Source organism: Simochromis diagramma, unplaced genomic scaffold (assembly GCF_900408965.1).
Source record: "Simochromis diagramma unplaced genomic scaffold, fSimDia1.1 OVJJ01000304.1, whole genome shotgun sequence".
Lineage (NCBI taxonomy): Eukaryota > Metazoa > Chordata > Actinopteri > Cichliformes > Cichlidae > Simochromis > Simochromis diagramma.
The window spans coordinates 4,515,842-4,526,338 of record NW_024387030.1 but is presented as its reverse complement, the minus strand read 5'-3'; the positions used below and the strand labels follow the sequence as shown (position 1 = coordinate 4,526,338).

The following is a 10,497-nucleotide window of genomic DNA, read 5'->3' as shown; positions in this document are numbered from 1 at the left end:
AAAGCCCTAAATAATTCCTTTGATCGTGTACATGCCATATTGGAGTTACTTTTTTTTTTTTTTTTTTTAATAAAATATCTTAAATGCAAAAATGTATAGTCTCACCGGCCCTCGAGGAGTTCGACACCTGTGATTTAACCAGTGTGGCGTGAGACAGAATGATGGGTGGAACAGCGGTTAGCACTGTTGCCTCACAGCAAGAAAGTCCTGAGTTCAATTCCACCATCAGGCCAGGGTTTTCCTGTGTGGAGTTTGCATGTTCTCCATGTGTTTGCTTTGGTTCTCTCCCAAAGACATGCAGTTAGTGGGGATAGGTTAGCTGGAAATTCATAGGTGTGAATGTGAGTGCATATGATTGTTTGTGTGTATATGTTATCCCTGTGACAGACTGGTGACCTGTCCAGGGTGTACCCTGCCTTTTGCCCTAAGACAGCTGGGATGGGCTCTAGCCCCCCTGAAGAGGATGGATGGTATGAGACAGTTAAAAGTTTATCTTTTAATAGAACTTACAACAGTATGTACTGTGCACAAAAATAAATGGCTTTCATATTTTATGAGTTTAAAACCTTTATTTTTTTTTAAAATATTACAAGCAAGAAAATATATATACTCTTCTGTGTTGAATTGAATGTCCTGTGAGCAGTGCCTGCATCTGTTCACTCGATTTTTTGTCTTACCGTTCCAGTTTTCTAAAGTTCAACAGGAAAGGTGGCTGGTCTCAGGTCAGTAAATGTCTCTTAAAGATGTGATTGTAAGGGACGCAGTAAGTTCTGCTACGCTGGTAGGACGCCACGCGTTAAAGTCAACTGTCCTGTTTCTGGAAACCATCAGGAAGCCGTTGGAGCTGAAACGTCCGGGGATGTTTCCCACGTCGAGCCAGACAAAAGGAGCCACGGAGTCAGAGTGGAGGGTCACTGAGAAGCATGTCTTTTTTTCTTCTACCTTCGCCTGTGTGGAAGGACACATCAGTCTTTAGTGACTTATGGAATAACTTAAATATATAACTCTATATATATATATATATATCTATATGTATATAGCTGGATAGCGTAGTAGTTAGACTACACACCTTTGGAGCAAAGGATCGCGTGTTCAATTCCCACCTGGGGTGTCTGTATCCAGTATCCTTACAGCTAGAGATTTATGAGGTACAACATAAATGCTACGGCAAGGGGGAGCCAGGACGCCAGGTCAGGGGGGAGATATCATTACCCCCACCCGAGTTTAGGCCAAGTGCGATAGGAGTAGGATCATGGCCAAGTACCAGAAGGTCTCTAGGCTTGTGAGGCTAAGCTGGATACAGGAACAGCTCCTGTACTACAACAACATCAGAACTGGAGAAAAGAGTAGTCGATATAAAGAGAGGAAAGGTAGCCTGCGGGGGATTGAAGGCACAGGCAATCAACCATGAAGAGGCCGCTAGGAAAGCAGGCAAGCCAGGCCATGACATCAAACTACAATGACTCAATGGCTAGTCACATGTATGTGGAATGGAAGGTTTCAACCTGAGCGGAAGAAACAAGGGACTGGTTAGTGTCAGCACCACAGTCCAGGATGAGACTACCGAGGAAGGCAAGGAACCATCATGGAAGGACAGGTCTATGTCTATAATCAAGTTCTGAGCACAAGCTGGGCAAGGCAAGATGCCTGTCCTGAATCTGAAATCATTCAGATGATTTTCAGTAAAAATCAATGCTTACTGTAATGTTGGGTCTGCGGAGTCCTTGAGCATCTTTGGGCGAGCAGAGGAAGTGGTGGTTAGTGGGTCCCTGCTGGCTGCTGTCGTCCTCCAGTTGGAAGGTGAGCAGGCAGGTAAGACGGGTACAGTTTCCGCATCCTGCTAACAGGCTGCCGACGGGCTGTTTGAAGACCGCCACAGCGCTACCTCCAGGCACGAGCAGCATGCTCGAGTTTAGCGTGCAGACTGGATCCAGCTCAGTCCAGGCGAACACATTCACCTGATGCACAAAAGTATGAAAACATTAACAGCGCCAGTTTAAATTTACTGTTCAACTGATCTGCACTCCCCTACAAGCATTTAGACTTGAGAAGATAATTCTGTTTTTATCAATAGAAACTGTCATATTTTATAATGACAGAATATTTAACAAACATATTACCATCCTGATTTATTTTACCATGAAGCATCACATCACATAACAGCAGCTAAAACTTTGATCTTTAAAGATGTTCAACACTGAAAACAGACAAAAATGGGACTAAAATAACTAAATAAATAAATAATTATTCTGGCTCCTAAAGCCTACCACAGCCCTCAGCTTCAGGTCACGGCTCAGGTCTGAAATGGCGTAGATGACCAGTGCGTCGTCTTCCTCAAAAGCAACAGGAAAGACGGCTGCAAAGAAGCTCTGTGCAAAATAATGCAGCATTTTCCACTTCCCACCAAACTCTGTGCAAACAGATACACAAAGATGACTATGTAAGTATTTTAGAAAACAACCTCCACGTTAAAATGGTCAAACTACCAAAGCTAAGAACACAAAGTTCTGAAGCAGTCTACACAAACAATTTGTCTTGCCACTCACCAATCGACGACCAGGAAGGCGCCTGCCAAATGTCATTGAGCTGCCAGTACAGCGCACCCATGGTGTGACCTTTGCCCTCTATAATTTCACTCCGACTCCTCCGATAAAACTCCGTCTGAGTCTTCACACACTGGGCCTGCATGACCTGGACATACAGCACAGTCAGCAAAATGTGTGACAACATTAAACGAGCTGAGCGGCTTAATAAAAAAGAACATTTTTTTATGCTTTTTTTGTCAGAGACTCTTGCGTTTGTAACTTGGGATACAGACAAATTAGCTTTGGCTGTTTTGTTACACTGCATGTGGAGGAGCTCATTCAATAAGCAACATATGCTCTAGTGCACACAACAAGACGCCCCCAGCCTGAGGTGCCTAGATGACCGACGGTTTTTGTACCAGATCTTGGAAGGTCCTGCTGAAAATCAGTTCTGCATTCAGTTACATCCACCTGCACCACCCAAATGGAACATTGAGGTTCAAGAGGTCCCTCAAGCAAATCTCCACGACAGCTTCTCCTCGACTCAGGTTGGTTTTCTTTCACTTACAGTCTAAATACCACCTTAAAAGTATCACACACATGGACGGTTTGCACCTCACCTGAGTGATGTAGAGAGTATCTGTAAATCTTTTCAGGGGATCAGTGGCGTTTGGCAGGTGGAAGTGTAGAGCAGCCTGCAGGATCATCTGCTGGTTTCCGTCTTCATGGTGTTGACGATGGGAAGTGAAATTACTGCCGTAGCTCCAGTCTTCTTTAATGGAAACCTGCAGCATCATAAAAGGAAAACACAAACAGTCAGCAACTTTAATCCATGTTTGCTTCTTTCTTTATAATATTTAGTTACCGGCTGCAAAGTGGAAAAGGACGGCCAGGACTGGAAACCATATTCAGAGGCAAAACGCGTCCGTGGGAAGGTCCTCCAGTCCCAGCAGTCGAGGATGTAGCTGTAGAAGTGAACGTCTCCGTAGTGAGGATCGTAGGGATTCTCCGCCACCCATCCCTCCTGCTCCGATTCAGCCCCGTTCGTTGGACTGGAGACAAGAAACGGGCGACTCTGGTCCTCCTAAAGGAGATGGGACTTTTGTTTCTACCGATTTGCAGGAGTAATACTGAAAATATATTGCTGGGAAAGTGTATTGCTCCAGTTCCTGATAATTAAATCATCAATTAAAAAAAACAAAACACAAAAACCTGCTTTTTGTATTTACTCGATTATCTTTGTTGAAACATGCAAGTGTGGCAAATATGTAAAAAACTAATCAATCTCGATGGGAAAAACACTTTGGCAGTACCGTAAATTACAATACAGATAACTCAGTCATTTAAAACACAGATCCTTACATTAAGTGTGACATAACCAGACTCTCACCTCTTGCACAAGCTTCTTTATATTATCTACATAAAGCATCACATAGTCTCTGATGTATTTCGGCCTTTGAGAAGCTGGGATGTCGAACCAATCTGTTGCCAGAGCAGCTTCGTTTTCATTGTTACCGCTCCAAATTATTATAGAGGGGTGGGACTTCAGGCGCTGAACCTGAGCAGTAAAAAGAAAATAAGAGAAAGAAATAAAGGGAAACATCACTTCAAGCTTCTTTAGGATTTTAAATCTCCTCTCGGAGCCTTTCGAGAGAAACTGTGTGTTTGGTTTGTTTATCCAGTATTTTACACCTTCAGGAAATAAGAAAAATCACATCCGTATATCAACTGACCTGCTGGACGACCTCTTCTCTTACTGTCTGTATAAAGTCGGTCTCAGTGGGATACATTGCACAAGCGAACATGAAGTCCTGCCAAACCTAAAGATGTGTTTAAACACAGTGAGCAAACCATCTGTTTACAATATGTTCAGTGATGTTACACAACCAAAGTCATGTAAAAATACCACAGACTGTTACATACATGTGCAAGAGCACAACAACTGGCTTATGCCAGCTGGATGTCATATTACACAAAGCAGTGCACAGTCTGTCAATAAAGGTTTACATTTCAGGTAAACAAAAAAATGTTTTAGTCCTTATCAGGTCTTAAAATGACTACAACATCTACTCAATTAATAGTTTATAGAACCGCCTTAAACTGACTTTATTGATCTCTCATTGGTTCAGTTCATTGAGCTTTTGGGGGCATTTGTTTTTATGCACAGCTCTTTCAACACCCTGCCACAGCATTTCAATCAGCCCGAGGTCTGGACTTTGACTGGGTCATCACAACGTGATCATCATTCATTCTGATCAGCATCCCATTGCCCCAAACGTTAGGTGTCAGACAGATGGCTTCACATCAAACAAAGGATAAAGGATGTCAACTCACACCTTAATGCTTTTATCAAGGTGCTCATAATCAGCTAATCAAATGCATTTGATTCTTTTTTATTACCATCTTACTTATCCTGTTGAATCCTATGGAAGCGGTGAGGCTGTAAACAGATTTTCACACACTTTCTGCAATTTGGCTTATTTTTTGCTGAATGATGACTTTGTCTAATATGCCACGAGTTGTTTATTTGAGGTTGTAGTTACCGATTTTAAAACTTGCTAAGGACCAGATTAGTTTTATTATATGTCCTGATCTGCAAAACCTTATAAAGACAATTACATACAAAAAACCCTGCAGAAAAATCATGTACCACGTCAGTATTTCAAAGACCCATAAAGAATACTCTATTATATATCAAGACTACAATAAGCTTTCTATCCAAGGAACTGTATCATCTTCAGTTAATAGACCGTGCCAGTAAATCTCACCTGGTTTATGTTGGTCTCTTGCACCTGTGGGTATCACTACAAATGTCTCAAAGGCCACAACGAAACAAGTATTTAAAGTTTTGTTTTTAAACACTAGAGGGCAGCGTCACTTACCATGATCCCCAACTCATCACAAATTTCATAAAAGAGATCCTGTTCATACACTCCTCCTCCCCAGACCCTGAGGGCATTCATGTTAGCATCTACTGCTGATTGTAACAAGTTCTTTAAGCTGCAAGACAGACAGGCAGAAAGATCCGGCATTAATGAAAATAAAATACTAAAAAGACCCGACACGTACCTACACACAAGAGGCAAAAGAGGAATATAGGTTAAACTAAACAGCGACCACTTGACTGAACTCAAAAGAACCAACGTCCACTCACACATCAGGGGTGACCTGGTCCTGGAAGGAGTGGACTGGGATCCAGTTGGAGCCTTTGAGGAAAATTGGTTTCCCGTTGATACGGAAATAAAAGCTCAAGCCCGGGGATCCAACAACTGGCTCCTGGATGAGCTCCACAGTGCGAAAATACACCTGCGGGAGATACTCTCATGAGCGCTTTCAATTTACTACAACAGCTACTTTAAAAATCAGTGAAAACTTCAACTGTCCCATTCAATGTGGGGCAAGTGGCATGAAAATGAAAAAGGGTGAAAAGTATTTTATTTTTCAACAAAGAAAAATAGTTTTTATTCCTTTTCTAAGTGGACACATCCAAAAAGTGCTTTTCCTGAGAAAAACAGTCTACTTCATTATTATTTCAACACCCATTTGTGAGTGAGACTGTGGTGCAACGGAGGAAAAGGAAGAGATCATCAGGGAGAGAATGAGATAAGAAGGAAACAGGTGTTTGCACAAGTGAAAACTTACATTAATAAAGTATTATTGTTATAAAAAACATGAAAAAGCTCTTAATGCTTAATTTTCAATTCAATCTAGAGTATTTTAGAGCTTTTTAGGTAAGTTGTATTGTGGTAGTAGCTTTTTATTTAGTCAATAAGACAGTCTCCTTTTCGAACCATTCATTTGTAGACATAGATTTAGCCGTTTCACGACAATGACAAGAGATATGTTTGGAGGTGTAAAGGTGAGGCTTTAAAACCTAAGACCACTGCACCAGCTGTTAGGCATGGTGGTGGTAGCATCATGCTCTGGGGCCGTCATAGAAGCTTGTTTATGGAAATCAAAAGCTTCTAGTCGAGGCACAACTTGCTAAGGGACATTTAACCAAATGTTATTGAGAGTGTACGTGTATATCTGATGCAGTATACTTTTGATTCTGTGTGGTTTAGAGAAAAATGCAATTTTTATATTGAAAGCATAGACTGTATATAAAAGATGTATCCACTGTGACATCAGCTATTTGTTTGTGAAGTCTGCATTAAATTCTGCACTTTTGTTGTTAAACTGGACATCACACGCGAGCTACTGTGAAACTCAGGGACATTGTTCACTCAGTAGACAAAGAACAATAGAGATAGAGAAGAGATAGATAAAACTGGTGACCCAATTAACTGCACTGGGATTAAAATCCATAAATATTTATGACTTTATTCTTCAATAAAGTCATAAACCATGTGAGAAGTAGGGTCATTTCTACAGAACCAAACTTTGTCTTGTAACCGTAAGATGCCACTCGATGCTGGCCTTTAAAAACATTACAAGTTTAAGTTATTTGCATTGTCTTCAGTTGTCAGACTTGGAGGCTACGATAAATTGCACTGTGATTAAAATCCATAAATAAAAAAATGAGGAGACTGCATGTGCTGACAGGCAGCACACTCTCACCTTAGACTCTGTGCTGAAAATTAAAAACTCATCCTGAAATCCTCTGATAGTGAGACGGTAAAACGGTTGTTCTCCATGTCCATTTGGCCACCATAGTTTCACCTGACTGGCCTGAATGAAGAAAAAAAATAAAGCATGAGCGTGGACGGGTAATTGATATTACACACAACAATGAGACTGGAGTCATTTCAAGCACCGTGTTGATGAGTATGGTGAAGTTGCTCTTGGTCTTTCCAGGGTTAAAGTGTGTCTGGAAGGTTTGCTCTGAATCCAGTTCAGGTATGGAGAGTGTGAGCTGGCCACGTGCTGTCTGAACTGCATCTATAAGAAGCTCAACCTGCACCCTCCACTGGGAGAAGGCATCATCTGGACAGATAGATTATTCATAAAAAGACACAGAAATACTGGAATAAGTAAGAGAGAGCGCTTTATCGCGAAGATTCTCAGAACTTTCTGGAAAATAGCCCAAGATCCTTCCTGAGGAAGTCACAACAGAACACTGAACTCCAAAAATCTAAATTCAGTGCAGCTCGCAACAAATAAATAAATAAAATTCCTTTTTGTGTTGAGTGCCTGCGTCTTACACAACTGCTCTTATGCAATCGATAAATAATGCACCACTCTCTATCAGAGGACAGACACTAAGGCTTTATAAAATTCTCCTTATATCTGAAATTGCCACCAGTTTGACTATCCATTTATCCCCAAGAAAAGGTTGGTGATCAAGATTAGATGGGACGTACTGTAGAGAGGGACAGAGGAAACCTGGACGAGCTGCAGAATATCAAAAGCCTCGAGTCGAACGCCTTTCCACAGTCCCATCGTGGGGAACGAAGGTCCCCAGTCCCAACTGAAAGAGCTCTGCTCCTGGACCAACACAGACACTGAGGTTTATTTTTGTTCAGGCACAGTTACAGGTCCATACATATTGGCTCATGTCATCCACCGCAGTGGATTTTAAAGTCAACCTTTCACAATGCCACGGAAGGGCAGGCTTTAAGCTTTAATTATAAAGGGTTTGCTGTTATGTTTGAAGGTATTCATTCTCTGTTTTTACCAGTTTATTTTCTAGAATTGAGGGACTTACTTTTCTGATAAAATTGACATGGCATTCCCCTTTTTGGACACCTGGAGGACATTCAGGAGGAACTACGTAAGACGTGTGAGCTTTCCTCTGCTCAGACGCGTAAAGAATCGGTGACAGCAAACCAACTTGCAGAACATTTTCGCCGTCTTTCAGCAAGTCTTTCACAGAAAAGTCCTACACAGCAAAGAAGCACAGCACACGGGTGATACATGTGCAAGAACATGTGGGGCGGTACTGTGTGCTTGTTTCAAGTTAAACATACATGTCGACAAAACATGTTGTAGGTCTTTCCAACAGCAATCCCATTGAGTGAAATCGACCCAACGGTGTCCACGCCATCAAACACAAGAAGCACCTTCTGCTTGACGCTATCAAGAGATTACACAGATTAGTTAGACAGAGAGCACAAGGAGTCTCTAAATCATGACCTATACTGGTATAGTGACCTCAGCTCAGCAGACAATGTAAATGTGGTTGTGTATGTCCAGTTGTCGAGCGCAATCCATCGATAAGAGACATCGTTGAACCTGAAATACGGGTCCTGAAAGACAAAAAAGGACAAGGTTTATCTACCAGGAATGACAAATGCTAGTCCTCTTAGTTTTTGGCTGTCAAATGTTTTACCAGCACATGCAGTACATTTTATGTCAGTGCATAATGTGTTTAAGGGGTGCGGCTGTTTAAGGGGTGTTCCACTGTATGTTTTTCCAGTCCAGCTCTTGTATAACTCGGCATACTCCAATCTTTTCTCTTGGCTTCCCTTCCTTATGAATGGGTTCTTGACAGCAACCTGTCCACAGAGACCTTCTGATCAGGTTTCAATGAACAGAAGCTGGATCAGCTGAAGGGCCAGCTGGATTTCTTCGTACCTTTCAGATAGTGGGCCTGTCACTTCTGTATTTGTCCTTCACTTTTCCACTTTCCTCAATTTTTTTTAAAGACACCTTGCACATCATGCTGATATGCCATGTTGTCAGCTATTAGCTCTTTGGGAATCACCTTCTTGATATAAGAATGGGTTATATTCTAGGTTTTTATGTGTAGAAAGAAAATTGCTTTTTCCCCCTGCAGTTAGGTCCCTGTTTTATACTTGAGTTGCTTTATGCGTAGATCAGTGTTAAGAGCTTTAATAAATGAACAAACGAACAAAAGCATTCTTCTTAAAATGGTCGGGATCAAGGACTCACCGGAAAATGAGTGATCTAGACCTTCAGAAAGCCTGGATAACTATTGCTCAACACAGTTTGTCATCTATCACAAACCTGATAGCTCCTTGCAGTAAATACTTCAAACAGCAGACATATTCTCAGAGTTTTGACATTTGTTTCCTTCTTGGAACTGGGATTAACCTTTAATCTCACCTGTATATGTCTTTCACTCTTTGCACCCACGCAGGCTGTCTGATCTAATATATTTTACATACAATCTAAACATTTGATAAATGACTACATGGAATAAAATTTATAGGGATCAGTTAAAAATGCATTACTTAAATGCACATAAATGAAAGATTAAAGACTACAAATTAACACCATGAAGTGAGTCGTCTTACCGTGATGTATCCCTGCTGCTGCAGAGCTGAGTGGACACAGCCTGGGACCTGTGCAGGCAGTAACAATGAACCGTTGGAGTTTGACAGCCTCCATTTGCCGTTCAGGCTCACAGTGAGACGCTGCTGCAGAGAAAATACCGAGAAAACACCGGAAAACAAACACCAGCAGGCCCAGCCAGAGAGGCGCACATGCAGCAGCATAGTTTAGATCTCGTTGTAGGCACGGAGAGTTCACTCAAGCCTCCATAATTGTGTACTCTTTTCGTTTTAGCTTCGTTTACCGATACTGGGCTTCCGTGTTTGTCACGTGACCTGCTCGTGGTAGTCAGCTGTTCGCAGGCAGGAAGCTCAGGCGCGAAAAAGAGAAGCTTTTTTCTAACTCACCTTTCAACAAAATCCTGCTACAGGTTTAATATAAAAATATATTTTAAAGATGAATTTGATTTTTTAAAGCATAATTTCCTAATCAACAAACAGATGTACTTATTTTAGAGGGACCAAATAAGGGAGTGTTTTGCATTTCTAAACACAAGGGTGTGTATACAACATTTACCGACATGGTAAGCAATTATGGAAAACTACTCAAGCAAAATGGAAGTCAGAGAAAACCTTTATATTTAGGTCTCTTAGGAGGCAATATTTCTAAGCATATTACATATTACAATATACAGTATTGTGAAAAAGTTTGAGTCACCCTTTGTTTCTTTACATCATTTCCAGAGCCAGACTTTCTGAAGGTCCTTTGAAGTTTTCCTTTGGACATTTGCTGCCTT

At 41.4% G+C, this 10,497-nt stretch overlaps 1 protein-coding gene across 3 annotated transcripts; it reads right to left on the bottom strand.

Annotated features, from left to right (window-relative positions):
• Positions 1-549: 549 nt before the first annotated feature.
• On the bottom strand, positions 550-10,166 carry manba (mannosidase, beta A, lysosomal). 3 transcript variants are annotated; one of them, XR_005697292.1, is made up of 18 exons: positions 9,725-10,165; positions 8,619-8,713; positions 8,435-8,540; positions 8,173-8,346; positions 7,829-7,952; positions 7,282-7,451; positions 7,086-7,196; positions 5,680-5,831; positions 5,408-5,525; positions 4,259-4,345; positions 3,916-4,083; positions 3,391-3,609; positions 3,146-3,310; positions 2,547-2,691; positions 2,268-2,410; positions 1,701-1,958; positions 1,070-1,133; positions 837-948 (listed from the first exon to the last, which is right to left on the bottom strand). XR_005697292.1 is itself a non-coding variant. In XM_040041772.1 (17 exons), exons 1-17 carry the CDS (start codon positions 9,923-9,925, stop codon positions 724-726), a joined length of 2,661 nt encoding a protein of 886 aa, XP_039897706.1. In that variant the 5' UTR covers positions 9,926-10,165; the 3' UTR covers positions 550-723. The 3 variants fall into 3 exon arrangements, 2 of the variants coding, with proteins under 2 accessions (XP_039897706.1, XP_039897707.1); XM_040041772.1 differs by lacking the exon at positions 1,070-1,133 and having other exon boundaries at positions 550-948; XM_040041773.1 differs by lacking the exons at positions 837-948; positions 1,070-1,133 and adding an exon at positions 1,162-1,505 and having other exon boundaries at positions 9,725-10,166.
• Between the last annotated feature and the right edge of the window lie 331 nt (positions 10,167-10,497).